This window comes from Panthera pardus, unplaced genomic scaffold (assembly GCF_024362965.1).
Source record: "Panthera pardus isolate Hobbes unplaced genomic scaffold, ASM2436296v1 HiC_scaffold_11, whole genome shotgun sequence".
Classification (NCBI taxonomy): domain Eukaryota; kingdom Metazoa; phylum Chordata; class Mammalia; order Carnivora; family Felidae; genus Panthera; species Panthera pardus.
This window is the reverse complement of record NW_026526666.1, coordinates 64,641,865-64,660,405: the sequence shown is the minus strand read 5'-3', so window position 1 is coordinate 64,660,405 and position 18,541 is coordinate 64,641,865. Positions and strand designations below refer to the sequence as shown.

At 36.8% G+C, this 18,541-nt stretch overlaps 1 protein-coding gene across 13 annotated transcripts in view; it reads right to left on the bottom strand.

Moving 5' to 3' along the window:
• Positions 1 to 18,541, bottom strand: part of TUT4 (terminal uridylyl transferase 4) — a 136,473-nt gene that overhangs the window by 30,270 nt on the left and 87,662 nt on the right. For all 13 annotated transcript variants that reach the window (XM_019449278.2, XM_019449276.2, XM_019449283.2 and 10 more), the window contains 3 exons: positions 17,912 to 18,062; positions 4,728 to 4,814; positions 2,676 to 2,779 (listed from right to left, as the gene is read on the bottom strand). In XM_019449278.2, coding sequence (XP_019304823.2) covers positions 2,676 to 2,779; positions 4,728 to 4,814; positions 17,912 to 18,062 — 342 coding nt within the window. The remainder of the gene's footprint in view (positions 1 to 2,675; positions 2,780 to 4,727; positions 4,815 to 17,911; positions 18,063 to 18,541) is intronic.

The following is an 18,541-nucleotide window of genomic DNA, read 5'->3' as shown; positions in this document are numbered from 1 at the left end:
ATTTTAACAAGATTCCCAGGTAATTCACATCCACATTAAAGTGTGAGAAGCACAAAGACAAGAGAATACTGTTTTCAAATATGTGAATATGTAACTAAGGATGGATATGGTAAAGGTAAAACAGTACAGTGATTAAGAACATAGGCTCTGAATTTAGACAAACAATCTTCAACTAAGTATTAACTAGCTGTGTGACTGTGAATCCTTAACCCTCGGAGCCTAATACTATAAAATCAAGATAATGAGAAATGTCTACCCTACCAAGTAGTTGGAAGAATTACACGAGACATGTACGAAAGCATTCAGCAGCATGCTTGGCACAAAATAAGCACTTTAAGTCTGTGAGCTATTATTATTATTATTATTATTATTATTATTATTACTATGTTGATGAGGAAAAGAAAAGTAATCCAATTATTACACAATCTACTTTTTCAAGAAAATTCTTACCCCCACAAATTGAAATATATTGATTTTTTTAAAACCAGGGACAGCAGGGTTGAAATGTGACAATAACCGTGATACAAGGAATAGGGAGATAATGGTATTATAAATTAAATGGATTAAGTTGAATGGTATATACATCAGTGCCCACACTTTCTACTGAAATCACTTTTGTTTATCCCTAACGTGCTCTTTTTAGCTATAAGAGACCAGAAACTATTACAACTTAACCTGAGGATTTCAAGGGAACCTTTAGTTACTAATTAACACATAATAAAATAAGAGATAATTTTTCTCTTTATTATGTAAGGATATAATTTATGCTAAATTATAAGTTTCAACTATGGCTCATCTAGAAGCAAATTTAATCTTTTTTATTGTTTCAACTTTCCAATGTTAATGGCACAGATTATATATATAACAGACAAACCCTTAGTGACTAGAGTCTGATTATTAAATTTTACATAGAAGGTATCTAAACCCTAACCTCTTCCCTGGGTAAAATCATTTCCTACTCCCTCAATTCTTGCTCTTCAAAATGGAGAGGGGAAGCCTACTTCCAAGTAGATGGCACCGAGCAGAAGTTAGTTAAGGAGAACTAAAACATTTACAACTTTTTCATTTTTTAAAGAATAAGATATTAAGGAGCACCTGGGTGGCTCAACTGGTTAAGCATCAACTTCTTATTTCAGCTCAGGTCATGATCTCACAGTCATGAGACGGAGCCCTGCATCAGCCTCTGCACTGGGCATGGAGCCTGCTTAAGAATCTCTCTCTCCCTTTCCTTCCTGCCCCTCCCCTACTCACATGCACACAAATGCACGTTCTCTCTCTCTCCCTAAAAAGAATTAACTAATTAAAAGGAAAAAAAAGAATAAGATGTTAATACTAGAAGCAGTTTCTAAGGGCCAGAAATAAGGATCAACCAGACATGTTTACTCTGCCATCTTTACTATGGTTCTGCCATCTTTACTCTGATTCTAACAATTTAAAAGCCACCTTTTGAAAAAATTTTCAGAAACCCACAGTACATGATTCTGAATTCTTTTATAATAACACTCTATACTGACACCACTACAGATGCCAGAAGCTTGGCCACACCCCAATCTTGCAAGCAGTCCCTGATCTTGAAACATAAATTCCAACAGCTATGTTCCTAAAGGAATGAGCAACTATAGGGATCCCCTCCTTTTTAGTGGCTGCTAGGAAGGCCTGGGATACTTCCCTATCCAATCAGTCCCTTTCTTTAGTGGAGCTTGGACAATCTTGTTCCCACTACTGAAGGCTGATACACGAAGAAAGAAAGCACAAGTACCCACTCTCACTGCTGAGACTGCTCTGGGGGAAGGTCTGCTCCTGGCATCTCACAGTGAAATTCCAAAAGTAGTGATTAGGTTCTACAGTACTATTAGTACTAAATTTCAGCTACATTATGGGTTAAATAAATTACAGAGAAGCAGTGAGATACAATGGAAAGAGCATGAACTGTGGAGTCAGACAGACCTGGGTACGAATCCCGGCTCGAACATTTACTAGCTGTGTGAACTTGGGCAAGTCAGTATATCTCTCAAAGCCTCAGTTTCCTCATCTGTAAAATGGGGGAAATTATCTACCTCGAAGGTGGTTTTAAGAATGAAATGAGGCCTCAATAACTGTTAGTTCCCCTTCCCACCCAAAATGCGTTTCTTTACTAAAAGCTATCCTAGAATGCAACATTTATAATAATGCTTTATGGAAAAAAATGTCTTCTAATTGCTCAAAAATTCTAATTAACTTGTACAATACAACCTACTTATAAATTAGATGCCCACCTTTATTTTCTATCTTTAGTGATACAAAGATATCACTTAACGGAAGAGATATGAAAAGACAGAAAGTGAGATCAATGTTCACTCGTAGTGTAGCACCAGCTTCCCATTGGTTCTAATGGAAAAAACTACAACTCTATGGTATATTAACTTTTCCCAAAAATTCAATACAAAGCACTTTTAACTCAGTGACATTGTTTTCATGATATAAAATTATTGAAACAGTAAATTTACTTAGAGATTTGAATGTCTTCTAAAATGATAGTGCTAAATGCTTTTACATTTCAAATACTACAATTGCTGATATATTTACACAAAGAATGGTACCATATATTTTTATCAATACTACATACATAATTTCAAATATATTCACCACTGGAAGAAAATAAACTTCCACATCCCTTTCCAGACACTAGCTCTTACCTCTGCATTTTCATGGCCTTCCAGGGTCATACAAATATCCAGATCACTATCACGAAATCCAAATCCATTCTTAGAAGAGCCAAATAAGCACAATCTGGCCTTTTCTAAGTAAAGGAAAACAAAAGTCAAAAGTTTTATAATTCGTAGGAAAGAGAAGTCTTTTATTACCTACTAATGGACTAACACAAGATGCTCTTGTCCACTTTGACAGCTTAAATTACCTTCCATTGCCAGATATACTGAGAAATTCCAAAACATTCATCTAAAGCCCAGATCTTTTGCCCAAGTTCCCACAACCCATGTTTCTAACTGCTGTTTACATTTTTCTACAGACATCATAAATTCAACAAGTCAAAACTAAACCTTCAACTTTACCTCAAACCTACTATTGCTCCTATAATCCCTATTCTCAGCAAATAGTATTTTTATCTACCCAACTGCCCACATCAGAAATATATGTGTTATTCTTAATACCACTCTCTCTCAGCTTCTACATCCAAACAATCACCAAGTCCATTAGCTGCTTTCAATGTAACTAACTCATAAATTCATCCACTTTTCTTCATTCTCCACAACACTACCAATAGTAAAGTTTAATATTTAGAGATTTACCTCCTAGAAATTAGTAAACTAGTTTTTTCAGGGCACAATTCAAGTAGTTTTACAAATATCACCTAAGTACATAGAATTAATTCTCCTCCCAAAGTGAGTGATTAATCCATTTGATATAAATTATGATGGGATTATCCTTTCATATTTAGTGTCAGCCAGTAACAGCTACCACTTCAAACAAGCTGTACCTTAACTGGATTGGATATCTTTCCATATTAATTCCTGTAGATTACACAGTTAAAAAACAAATTCTACATTTTCAAAACCTAATCGTCCAATTCAGTTCTGATGTCCAACTTGAAATTTCAATGGCAACTGAGAGACGTGAAAGAAGCTATGTTCATCAGCAAATAAAAATGTGCATAAGCTAAATATAACAGACTTAGATTTGATCAGGACTGTATATACTAGCAAATATAATGGAAAATGTAATCTTATATAACAGATCTTTCATAATATACATTCATTCCATTATAAATCAACTCTATCATTTCCTAAAATATTTGGCCACAAAACTCTCGATTCTTCATCCCCATGCCCAAAACCTATTCCTTCTCCTATTTTTGCCATCTCAGTTAAACAGTACCACCCAACTACTCAGGTAAAAGCTTTGAAACTGTCCTTGACACCTTTTTTTTCCTTCGTATCTAACATGTAAGGCTTCAGCAAGTCTTATTAGTTCTACATTCAAAATATGTCCTAAATTTGACCCCCTTTCATTGACTCTTTCAGATGTTATTATGTCTCATCTGAATGTATACAACAGCTTTCTAAATGTTCCACTTGCTTCTATTCTTATGGACCCATACTCTATTCTCTCAGATCATACCACTTAAGTGTTAAAACCTTCCAGAAGCTTCTCATTAGACACTCAAAATTCAAAGTCCTTCTACCAACATCTATAAGGCCCTAATGACTCAATCTCTAGACTACGTCTCAGACCTCATCTTTCTATTACAGTCTACCTCACAACTCCACTCCAGACACACTGACTTCCTGCATGGCCTTCAAGCATACCAAACATAATTCAACCTTGGAGTATTTGTACTTGCTACTCTTTCTCTCTAGAATGTTCTCTCCTTAGACATTCATATAACTTGCTCCCTCATATTATTCATGGCTCTCTTCAAATGTGACTTTATCAGAGAACTACCATAATAGTAGAGAGAACTACTCCATCACTATCCTTTCAACTCCTGTACTTCAATAGCATTTATTATTTCCTGATATTAAATTGTATACCTGTTTGTTAGTTGACTCTGTCTACTCCTCTTAATATAAGTTTTATGAAAGCAGGTTTCACCTTTTGTATTGGTACTATATTCCCAGCACCTGTTTTAGTACCTAACCATAACATTCAATGAACACTTTTAAAATAAACGAAACTCTGATTGGGTGGCTATAATAACAAAAACAATCAATTTTTAACATATGACATACCATCATATTCTTTTTGAATAAACTTTTCCAAGCCAATTAAAATTTGCTCCCTGTTGTGTTGTTCAGAAAAGGGTGGTGATAACTCATCTAAAAAAAGAAAAAGGAAAAAAGTAAGGAAAATAGAATCTGAAAAAGTCAGCAATTTTTTATCCTAAACTCTTTACTTAAAATTTCATTATTTGTGGGGCGCCTGGGTGGCTCAGTCAGTTAAGCGTCTGACTTCGGCTCATCATGATCTCATGGTCTGTGGGTTCGAGCCCCGCATCGGGCTCTGTGTTGACAGCTCAGAGCATGTAGCCTGCTTCAGATTCTGTGACTCCCTCTCTCTCTCTGCCCCTGCCCTGCTCATGCTCACTCACTTGCTCTCTCTCAAAAATAAACAAAACATTAAAAAAAAATTTTTTTAATTTCATTATTTGTTAACTTCTCTGACTTTAAAATCATAAATATTACTAGGGAAGGAAGGGGCAGAGGGAGAACAGAAAAATATTTTTTATAGGTCTATGTACATTTCACATGATCATTTCTCTATGAAATATCTGCAAAATATATTTACTTCTACAAATTATTTAATATTGTTTTCTGCAGACATTCTGCTCGCTCCCAAAAAATGCTTGTTTTTCCTACCTGTTAAATCAATACTCATCTTGTTATGCGAGGTACCTGACCCATTCAAACCTAGCAGTTCCCTCAAATACATGGTCAAGATCTTTTCTATAAACTCCTTTGCCCAACCACAGCCTTCAATGACTTCTCCTTAAATTAATTTCCTTAGTTCTCCAAAGCACTTGCCAATTTGTACTAAACATTTAATTTTCTAGGTATTCCATTTACGTTCACATTATTTTTCCACATAAGACCAAATATTCTTAAGAGTACTCTTTTTCCGGGGCACCTGGGTGGCTCAGTCAGTTAAGCATCCGACTTCGGGTCAGGTCATGAACTCACAGCTTGTGGGTTCGAGCCCTGTGTCAGGCTCTGTGCTGACAGCTCGGAGCCTGGAGCCTGCTTCGGATTCTGTGTCTCCCTCTCTCTCTGTTCCTCCCCCGCTTGCACTCTGTTTCTCTCTCTCTCTCTCTCTCAAAAATAAATAAAGATTAAAAAAAAATTCAGGGGCGCCTGGGTGGCGCAGTCGGTTAAGCGTCCGACTTCAGCCAGGTCACGATCTCGCGGTCCGTGAGTTCGAGCCCCGCGTCAGGCTCTGGGCTGATGGCTCGGAGCCTGGAGCCTGTTTCCGATTCTGTGTCTCCCTCTCTCTCTGCCCCTCCCCCGTTCATGCTCTGTCTCTCTCTGTCCCAAAAATAAATAAAAAACGTTGAAAAAAAAAAAATTAAAAAAAAAAAAAAATTCAAATACCAATTAAAAAAAAATAAAAAGAGTAATCATTTTTCTTTTCTATCTCCTCCTCTAGACTCATCCCCAAGAGTTAATACAGTAATAGGAACAAAGGAGTAATTTACTATAATGATTTAAACTAATATTCAACTTTTGAAAAACAAATGTAGCATCTGTGGTTGCAAGCTGAATACAGGCATACCTCATTTTATTACACTTTGCTTTACTGCCCTTTGCAGATACTGTGATTTTCACAAAATGAAGTTCTGTGGCAACCCTACACTGAGCAAGAAATATCAAGCACCTTTTCTCCAACAGCACTTGCTCACTGCATGTCTGTGTCACATTTTGGTAATTCTCACATTTCTTTTTTTTTCTTTTTTTTTTGTTCCTATCTTTGTTTTTTTGTTTTTTACTTTTATTTTTTTTTCAATATATGAAATTTATTGTCAGATTGGTTTCCATACAACACCCAGTGCTCATCCCAAAAGGTGCCCTCCTTAATACCCATCACCCACCTTCCCCTCCCTCCCACCCCCCATCAATCTCACAACATTTCAAACTTTTTCATTATTATATGTTATGATTACCTATGTTCAGTGACCTTTGATACTACCATTGTAATTGTCTTGGGGTGCCATAAACTGTACCCACATAAGATGACAAACTTAATAAATTTTGTGTGTGTTCTGGATGCTCCACTGACCACCCATTTCCCCCACCTCTCTCCCTCTCCTTAGGGCTCTCCATTTTCTGAGACAACATGCTACTGAAATTAGACCAGTCAATAACCTTATTATGGCCTCTAAGTGTTCAAATGAAAAAAAGTATCACATGTCTCTCACTTTAACTCAAAAGCTAGAAATAATAAAGCTTGTAAGGAAGGCATGTCAGAAGTCAAGATAGGCTGAGCGCTAGGCTCTTGCACCAAACAGCCAAGTTGTGAATACGAAGGAAAAGTTCTTGAAGGAAATTAAAAGTGGTACTCCAGTGAACACACGAATGATAAGAGAGTGAAACAGCCTTATTACTGACATGGAGAAAGTATAAGTGGGTCTGAATAGATCAAACCAGCCACAACATTCGCTTAAGCCAAAGCCTAATCCAGAGCAAGTTTCTAATTCTCTTCAATTCTATGAAGGCTGAGGTGAGGAAGCTGCAAAACAAAAAGCTTGAAGCTAGCAGAGGTTCACGAGGTTTAAGAAAAGCAGCAATTTGAACAAAATACAGCATCCTTTCTTGATAAAAACCCTCAAGAAAGTAGGGATAGAAGGAACATACCTCAGCATCATAAAGGCCATATACGAAAGACTCACAGCTAATATCATCCTCAATGGGGAAAAACTGAGAGCTTTCCCCCTAAGGTCAGGAACACGACAGGGATGTCCACTCTCACCACTGTTGTTCAACATAGTGCTGGAAATCCTAGCCTCAGCAATCAGACAACAAAAAGAAATAAAAGGTATCCAAATCAGCAAGGAAGAAGTCAACTTTCACTCTCTGCAGATGACATGATACTCTACATGGAAAACCTGAAAGACTCCACCAAAAAACTGCTAAAACTGATACATGAATTCAGCAAAGTGGCAGGATATAAAATCAATTAACAGAAATCAATTGCATTTCTATACACCAATAATGAAGCAGCAAAAAAAGAGAAATCAAGGAAGCGATCCCATTTACAATTGCACCAAAACCCATAAAATACCTAGGAATATACCTAACCAAAGAGGTAAAAGATATGTATGATGAAAACAATAGAAAGCTTATGAAAGAAACTGAAGATGACACAAAGAAATGGAAAAATATTCCATGCTCATGGATCAAAAGAATAAATATTGTTAAAATGTCAATACTACCCAAAGCAATCTACACATTCGATGCAATCCCCATCAAAATAACATCAGCATTCTTCACAAAGCTAGAACAAACAATTCTAAAAGTTGTATGGAACCAACAAAAGGCCCTAAATGGCCAAAGTCCTGTTGAAAAAGAAAACCAAAGCTGGAGGCATCACAATTACAGACTTCAAGCTATATTACAAAGCTGTTATCATCAAGACAGTATGGTACTGGTGAAAAAACAGACACACAAATCAAGGAAATAATAGAGAACCCAGAAATGGGCCCACAAACGTATGGCCAACTAATCTTCAACAAAGCAGGAAAGAATAACCAATGGAAAAAAGATAACCTCTTCAGCAAATGGTGTTGGGAAAACTGGACAGTGACATGCAGGAGAATGAACTTACACCATACACAAAAACAAACTAAAAATGAACGAAAGACCTAAATGTAAGATAGGAAACCATCAAAATCCTAGAGGAGAAAACAGGCAACAACCCCTTTGACCTCGACCACAGCAACTTCTTACTAGGCATGTCTCTGGAAGCTAGGGAAACAAAAGCAAAAATGAACTATTGGGACCTCATCAAGTTTATAAAAACCTTCAACACAGCAAAAGAACATTCAACAAAACTAAAAGGCACCGACAAAACTAAAAGGAGAAGATAATTGCAAATGACTTCTCATATAAAGGGTTAGTATCCAAAATTTATAAAGAACTTATCAAACTCAACACCCAAAAACAAATAATCCAGTGAAGGAATGGGCAAAAGACATGAACACTTTTTCAAAGAAGACATCCAGATGGCTAACAGACACATGAAAAGATGTTCAATATCACTCATCATCAGGGAAACAGAAATCAAAACCACAATGAGATACCACCTCACACTTGTGAGAATGGCTAAAATTAACAATCCAGGAAACAAAAGATGTTGGCAAGGATGCGGAGAAAGGGGAACACTTTTATACTGTGGGTGGGAATGCAAACTAGTGCAGCCACTCTGAAAAATAGTATGGAGGTTCCTCAAAAAATTAAAAATAAAGCTACCCTATGACCAAGCACCAGTAGGTATTTATCCAAAAGATACAAAAATGCTGATTCAAAGGGCACAGACACCCCAATGTTTGTAGCAATACTATTAACGATAGCCAAATTATAGAAAAAGCGCCCAAATGTCCACTGACTGATGAATGGATAAAGATGTGCAGCGTGTATGTAAGTTTGGGTCAGTTCGTGGGGTCGAGCCCCACGTCAGGCTCTATGCTGACCTCTCAGAGCCTTGAGCTTGTTTTGGATTCTGTGTCTCCCTCCCTCTCTCCCCTCCCCCACTCATACTCTCTCTCTCTCTCTCTCTCTCTCTCTCAAAAATAAACATTAAAAAAAAGTGAAAACAAAAGAGATGAGTATAAGGGAAAGAAAAATAAGATAAAAACAGAGAGGGAGGCAAACCACAAGAGACTCCTAAACACAGAGAACAAACTGAGAGTCTCTGGAGGGGTGCTGGGTGGGGGGTAGGGGGGATGGGCTAAATAGGTGATGGGCATTAAGGAGGGCACTTGTTGGGATGAGCACTGGGTGTTACATATGTAAGTGATGAAGCATTAAATTCTACTCCTGAAACCATTATTATACTATATGTTACCTAACTTGGATGTAAATAAAATTTTTTAAAAAGAGAAGAGAGGAAGCCATTTGAGTAACATAAAAGTGCAAGATGAAGCAACAAGTGATCCACTATATCTAGCTGAGATCATTAATGAAGGTGGCCACACTAAACAATGCAGACAAAACAGCCTTATAATGGAAGAAGATACCATCTAGGTACTTTCATAGCTAGGACTTTCATAGCTAGACAGGAAAAGTCAATGCCTGCCTTCAAAGCTTCAAGGGACAGGCTATCTTGTTAGGGGCTGATGTAGCTGGAGTCTTGAAGTTGGAACCAATGTTCATTTACCACTCTAAAAATCCTAGAGTTTAAGAATTATGTAATCTACTATGCCTGTGTTTTATAAATGAACAAAGCCTGGATGACAGCAAAACTGTTTGTAACATGATTTACTGAATATTTTAAGTCCACTGTTGAGACATAATGCAGAAAAAAAAAATTGCTTTCAACATGTTCCATTGACAATGCACCTGGGCACTCAAGAGCTCTGGCAGAGATCTACAGTAAGATTAATGTTTTCATGCCTGCTAAGCCAACATCCATTTATTCCACAATCCATAGATCAGGAGTCATTTAAACTTTCAAGTCTTATCATTTAAGAAATCCATTTTGTGGGGCACCTGGGTGGCTCAGTCATTTAAATGTCATGATATCACAGTTTGTGAGTTCAGCACAGAGCTTGCATGGGATTTTCTCCCCACCCCACCCCCCCACCCCCCCCGCCCCCCCCCCGCCTCTGTGCCTCCCCTGCTCACTCTCTCTTTCTCTCAAAATAAATTTAAAAACTTAAAAAAAGAAATCCATTCTGTAAGTTTATAGCTGCCATAGTGATTCCTCTTTTAGAGCTGTACAAAATAAACTGAAAATCTTCTGGGAAAGGAATCACTATTCTAGACGCCATTAAGAGCATCTGTGATTCATGGGAAGAAATCAAAATAGAAACCTAAACAGGAGGAGTCTGAAAGAAGTTGATTCCAACCCTCATGGGTGACTCTGAGGGGTTCAAGACTTCAGTGAAGGAAGTAACTAAAGATGTGGTGCAGAGAGCAAGAGAACTAAAATAAGAAATGGAGCCTGAAGATGTGACTGAATTGCTGCAATCTCATGATATAACTTGAATGGATGAGGAGCTGCTTCTAACGGAAGCGCAATAAAGTGGCTTACTGAGATAGATTCTCTGAACTCCTGAAGATGCTGCAAAGATTGTCGAAATGACAACAAAGGATTTAGAATATGACATAACTTTGTTGATAAAGTTGATAAACTTAAGTTGATAAAACTGACTCCAACTTTGAAAGAAGTTCTACTATGGATAAAACAGCTACCTAAGGGCACCTAGGTGGCTCAGTTGGCTAAGTGTCTGACTTTAGCTCAGGTCATGATCTCATGGTTCATGGGTTTGGGGCCCACATTGGGCTTTATGTTGACAGCACAGAGCCTACTTGGGATTCTCTCTCTCCCTTGTTGCTCTCTGCCCCTCTCCCCACAAATAAACATTTTAAAAAATAGCTATCTAACAGCATCACATACTACAGAGAAATCATTCATAACAGGAAGAGTTAATGTAGCAAACTTCATTGCTGTCTTATTTTAGAAATTGTCATAGCCACCCTGATCAGTCAGCAGCCATTAACACTGAGACAAGACCCTCTACAAAAAGACTATGATTCACTGAAAGCTCAGATGATGGTTAGCATTTTTTAGCAATAAGGCATTTTTTAATCAAGGTATATACATTGTTCTTCTTTAGACACAATGCTATTGGACACTTAATAGATGACAGAGTAGTGTAAACATAACTTTTATATGCAGTGGGAAACAAAAAAATTCACTTAATTCACTTTACTGTGGTACTCACTTCATTGTGGTGGTCTGGAACCCAACCCACAATATCTCTGAGGTATACCTATAGCTGAATTACAGGTAATTTTTTTATTATTATTAAAGTGGTAAAACTATTCTGTATGACACCATAATGGTAAATACAGGATACAATGCACTTGTCAAAATCCATAGAACTTTGCAGTACAAAGAGTGAACTTTACAGTAGGCAAATTTTAAAAATATCGTCTAGGTGGTTGGGGACTAGGATGGAATGCAGGCTGTGACAAAAAGAATCTACATGTGTAAGACAATTTCACTCAAAGTGAAACACACACTTCACTGTAAGACTAAGGGCAAAAGGGACTATGCATAAGTACTATAGTTGATAAAAGTTATTTCCCATAGGGGTATTAGATAATAGTTCTGATAATGTTATACATGTGTACTTAAATGTAACAACTGAATAAATGGGTAGCAGATGATGGGGCCAGTTTTTTCACTGTTGGAGTGGGAAATTTACAGATAAGCAGAAAGAAGAGACTTGAATGAGCCATGTGGTAATGTATTCAAGTTGGAGACATCAGTACAAAAGTCATGTTTAACTTAATATAAGATGGTCACATATAGAAATTTTTATAGATACAAGCATATATTTAAGTTAGTGCATATACATAATTTTCTCACTCAGAGAGGGCCTAGAAGCAACAACAGCCCATAACAGCAAGCACGCTAGCATCCAGATCTTGGTTTCTAACACCATTCTCCAATAAAAGGAACCAAGGATCTTTGGAGACATATCTAATTCTAGGACTGGGGCAGAAAACATACATGATGAGCCTGGAGCATCTTGTAGTACCAGAAAGTAAGGAAGTGCTAAAAAAAAATAAATAAAAAATAAAACGAACAAGCAAACAAAAAAACTCCCACACACTGATGGGAGTATAAGTCACAGGAACCAACTGAAAGAATTCCCAATGGCCAAATCTGGAACAATTTGAGCAAAAGAAAAAGTAGTATTAGATAATAACCCAAAGTATAAAATATCCATGAGCTCATATAAATATATATAAATGAATAAATAAATAAAAACAAATGTACTGTATTGTATCTTAATAAAGCTGTGGGGGAAAAATGTGCCACAAACCAGCTATTCAATGCCTTGGTATTACCTAAGAGAAATCAAAATGTACATCCATTCCCAGACCTGCACATAGATATACAGAGCAAATTTATTTATAATAATCAAAACTTAGAAATGAGCCAAATTTGTATCAACAGGTGGATGGTAAACAAATTGTGGCTCTTCCACATAATGGAACACAACTCAGCAATAAAAATGAATAAACTAGGGGCGCCTGGGTGGCTCGGTCGGTTAAGCATCCGACTTCGGCTCAGGTCATGATCTCATGGTCCGTGAGTTCGAGCCCCGCGTCGGGCTCTGTGCTGACAGCTCGGAGCCTGGAGCCTGTTTCGGATTCTGTGTCTCCCTCTCTCTGACCCTCCCCCATTCATGCTCTGTCTCTCTCTGTCTCAAAAATAAATAAACGTTAAAAAAAAAAAAAAATTAAAAAAAAAAATGAATAAACTACTTACACACATAACATGGATGAATCTCAAAATAATTATGCTAAATGAAAGAAGCCAGGACCCCAACTCAGAAAAAGAGTACATTCTAGGTGATTCTATTTATATAGAACTCTAGAGAATGCAAACTAATGGATAGCGATTAAAAGCAGGTAAGTGGCAGAGGGTGGGATAGGAAATAAGTGGGAGATATTACAATGGGGAACTAAATGTTATTGCATCAGAAATTTTAACTTATCTGGGCACAGAAAATAATTTAAAAAAAATTTGTTGAGTGAAGGTTTATCCCAGGTTCACCATAAGTGTTTGTTGAATAAAATTATGTAAGGCATTTCCCAAAATATCTTTATAGCCTTTTCTCCCTCAATTATCTTTCTTATACTCTACCAAACCTAAGCCAATTATTCTCCCAAAGAAATTATACACCCTACACTTTTGTGTATAATCTCCTAGATCTGAAAAAGGAGTTCAAGGTCCAACTCAAATGCCACATCATTAATTCCAATCCCTGTGTTCTACCCCAGTTAAAATACTGTTTGCCCTGCATTTTGTTTCCTACTACTACAGCATATAATACATTCTGCTCCCAATTATGGCAATTTTTATACATATCATACTTCCATCTAGAGCAGAACTGTGCAAGAGCAATACAGTGATGGAAATGTTGCCTATCTGGCCTGTCCAATTCAGCAGCCACCAGCCACATGTAACTACTCACTACTCGGGTTGTGGCTACTAAAAATGAGGAATTTGATTTTTAATTTTAATTAATTTCAATTTAAATAGTGGCTACCATATTAGACATCACAGATCCAGAGTCTAAGCTCTTTAAAAGCAACACACAATTACAAGAAACATAATGCCAATAAACTCCTATCTTTCAGTACTCACTCTAAATGTCAATGGACTAAATGCTCCAAACAAAGACATAGGGTAACAGAATGGATAAGAAAACAAGATCCATCTATATGCTGTTTACAAGAGACCCACTTTAGACCTAAAGACACCTTCAGATTCAAAGTAAGGGGATGGAGAACCATCTAACGTGTTAGTGGTCAACAAAAGAAAGCCGGAGTAGCCATACTTACATCAGACAATCTAGACTTTAAAATAAAGACTGTATCAAGAGATGAAGAAGGGTATTATATCATAATTAAAAGGCCTATCCACCAAGAAGACCTAACAATTGTAAATAGTTATGCTCCAAATGTGAAGCACCCAAATATATAAATCAATTAATCATAAACATAAAGAAACTCATTGATAATAATACCATAATATTAGAGGACTTCAACACGCTACTTACAGCAATGGACAGATCATCTCAACAGAAAATCAACAAGGAAACAATGGCTTTGAATGATACACTGGACCAGATGGACTTAACAGATACATTCAAAACATTTCAGCCTAAAGCAGCAGAATATATATTCTTCTCCAGTGCACATGGAACATTCTCTAAAATACATCACATACTGGCACACAAATCAGCCCTCAACAAGTACAAAAAGATCAAGATCATACCGTGATTTTCAGACCACAATGCTATGGAACTCAAAATCAACCACAAGAAAAAACTGGGGAGGTAGCAAATACTTGGGAGACTAAAGAACAGCCTACTAAAGAATGAATGGGCTAACCAAGACGTTAAAGAGGAAATTTAAAACTACATGGAAGCCAATGAAAATGATAACACCACAGCCCAAAACCTCTGGGATGCAGCAAAGGTGGCCATAAGAGGGAAGTATATAGCCATCCAGGCCTTCCTAAAGAAGGAAGAAAGATCTCAGATACACAACCTAACCTCATGCCTTAAAGAGCCGGAAAAAGAACAGCATATAAAACCCCAAACCAGCAGAAGACAGGAAATAATAAAGATTAGAGCAGAAATCAATGCTATCAAAACCAAAAAAGCAGTAGAACAGAGCAATGATACCAGAAGCTGGTTCTTTGAAAGAATTAACAAAATTGACAAACCCCTAGCCAGTTTGATCAAAAAGAAAAAGGAAAGGACCCAAATAAATAAAATCAAGAAAGAAAGAAGAGAGATCACAACCAACACAGCAGAAATACAAACAATAATAAGAGAATGTTATAAGCAATTATATGTCAATAAAATGCGCAATCTGGAAGAAATGGACAAATTCCTAGAAATATATAAACTACCAAAACTGAAACAGGGAGAAATAGAAAATTTGAACAGACCCATAACCAGTAAAGAAAGTGAATTAGTAATCGAAACTCTCCCAAAAAACAAGAGTTCAGGGCCAAATGGCTTTCCAGGGAAATTCTATCAAACATTTAAGGAAGAGTTAACACCTATCCTCGAAGCTGTTCCAAAAAATAGAAATGGAAGGAAAACTTCTAAACTCTTTCTCTGAAATCAGCACTACCTCAATTCCAAAACCAGACAAAGACCCCTCTAAAAAGGAGAACTATAGACCAATTTCCCTAATGAACATGGACGCAAAAATCCTCACTAAGATAGCAGCCAACTGGATCCAACAATACATTAAAAAAATTATTCACCATGACCATGTGGGATTTATACCTGGGATGCAGGGCTGGATCAATATCTGCAAAACAATCAATGTGATTCATCACATCAATAAAAAGAAAGGACAAGAACCACATGATCCTCTCAACAGATGCACAGAAAGCATTTGACAAAATACAGCATCCTTTCTTGATAAAAACCCTCAAGAAAGTAGGGATAGAAGTATCATACCTCGAGATCATAAAAGCCATATATGAAAGACCCAATGCTAATATCATCCTCAATGGGGAAAAACTGAGAGCTTTCCCCCCTCAGGTCAGGGAGAAGACAGGGATGTCCACTCTTACCACCATTATTCAACATAGTATTGGAGGCTTAGCCTCAGCAATCAGAGAACACAAAGAAATAAAAGGCATCCAAATTGGCCAGGAGAACGTCAAACTTTCACTCTTCGCAGATGACATGATACTCCATATGGAAAACCCAAAAGACTCCAAAAAACTGCTAGAACGGATCCATGAATTCAGCAAAGTCACAAGATATAAAATCAATGCACAGAAATCGGTTGCATTCCTATAGATGAACAATGAAGCAAAAGAAAGAGAAATCAAGGAATTGATCCCAATTACAATTGCAACAAAAACCATATAAAATACCTAAGAATAAATCTAACCAAAGAGGTGAAAAATCTATACACTGAAAACTATAGAAAGACCCCGAATAGCCAAAGTAATCTTGAAAAATAAAACCAAAGCTGGAGGTATCACAATCCCAGAGTTCAAGCTATATTACAAAGCTATAATCATCAAGACAGTATGGTACTGGCACAAGAAAAGACACTGAGATCAATGGAACAGAGAACCCAGAAATGGATCCACAAATGTATGGCCAACTAATCTTTGACAAAGCAGGAAAGAATATCCAATGGAATAAAGACAGTCTCTTCAGCAAGTAGTGCTGGGAAAACTGGACAGCGACATGCAGAAAAATGAATCTGGACCGCTTTCTTATGTCATACACAAAAATAAATTCAAAATGGATGAAAGACTTATATAGAAGACAGGAAACCATCAAAATCCTCGAGAAGAAAGCAGGCAAAAACCTCTTTGACCTTGGCCGCAGCAACTTCTTATTCAACACGTCTCCAGAGGCAAGGGAAACAAAAGCACAAATGAGCTACTGGGACCTCATCAAAATAAAAAGCTTCTGCACAGAGAAGGAAACAATCAGCAAAACTAAAAGGCAACCGATGGAATGGGAGGAGATATTTGCAAACGACATATCAGATAAAGGGTTAGTATCCAAAATCTATAAACAACTTATCAAACTCAACACCCAAAAACAAATAATCCAGTGAAGAAACGGGCAAAAGACATGAATGACACTTCTCCAAAGAAGACATCCAGATGGCCTCCTGACACATTAAAAAATGCTCAACATCACTCATCATCAGGGAAATACAAATCAAAACCACAAGATACCACCTCACACCTGTCAGAATGGCTAACATTAACAACTCAGGCAACAACAGATGTTGGCGAGGATGCAGAGAAAGAGGATCTCTTTTGCACTGCTGGTGGGAATGCAAACTGGTGCAGCCACTGTGGAAACAATTATGGAGGTTCCTCAAAAAATCAAAAATGGAACTACCCTATAACCCAGCAATTGCACTACTAGGTATTTATCCAAGGGATACAGGTATGCTGTTTCAAATGGGCACATGCACGCCAACGTTTATAGCAGCACTATCAATAATAGCCAAAGTATGGAAAGAGTGCAAATGTCCATCGATGGGTGAATGGATAAAGAAGATGTGGTATATATATACAATAGAATATTACTCAGCAATCAGAAAAAATGAAATCTTGCCATTTGCAACTCTGTGGATGGAACTAGAGCATATTATGCTAAAGCAATATTAGTCAGAGAAAGACAAGTATCATATGACTTCACTCATGAGGACTTTAAGACACAGAACAGATGAATATAAGGGAAGGGAAGCAAAAATAATATAGAAACAGGGAGGGGGACAAAACATAAGAGACTCTTAAATATGGAGAACAAAGAGAGGGTTGCTGGAGGGGTTGTGGGAGGGGGGATGGGCTAAATGGGTAAGGAGCATTAAGGAATCTACTCCTGAAATCATTGTTGCAGTATATGCTAACTTGGATGTAAGTTAAAAAAATAAATTAAATAAAAATTAAAATAAATAAATAAAAGCCATAATGGACTCTGTATTACCTTTGGCATTTACCACAGTGCTGTGCATTTAATAGGCATTTAATAAATAACTGTTGTTGGGTATCTAAACTATTAAATAACCTGTACCAAAACAAAACGTAATAAGCAAACTGTTTTTAAATAAGAAAATAAATATTCAAAATCTAACAAAGAATCTATTCACAATAGCTCTAATAATAAAAGACTTACCAAAACATCTTTTACATACTAAATCAAGTATTTCCCGAAATCGATTTGTCATTGGTGGTAGAGGTTTTAGATCAATTTTCCTGAAATCCTCTGGACAATCATTTTTTGAATGGCCATCTTTTTTGCAGATGCTGCATACTATCGTTGGTGGCTATACAAACGTAAAAAAAAAAAAATTATCTAATAAACTATTGAGGGACTTCATCACCACTTAGAAAGCAGGTCCAAAAAGACTCTTCTATGTAACTCAATTCTGATAACCTGTGCTTTCAGGAGGTTAAAAAAAAAAGCATATAAATAAAATGCAGTATTAAATGTAAAAAACACATTTTTGACCAAACACTTTAATGTTTCTTCCCCACTAAAATGGTATTTATCAAGATGAGATTTACCCAAATACGTAAGATACAGAAAATACCTGAAGAGGTAATACATATGGGTTAATGCAAACATTTTGGTCAGCTCCCAAAATGAAATCTGTGCATTAATTTTAACCTACTAAAATCTTTAACAACGTAAACTATAAAGAAATTTCATGGGTTTTTTTTATGTTTATTTAATTTTGAGAGAGAGAGACAGAGAGCAAGTGAGGGAGGGGCAGAGAGAGGGAGACACAGAATCAAAGCAGGC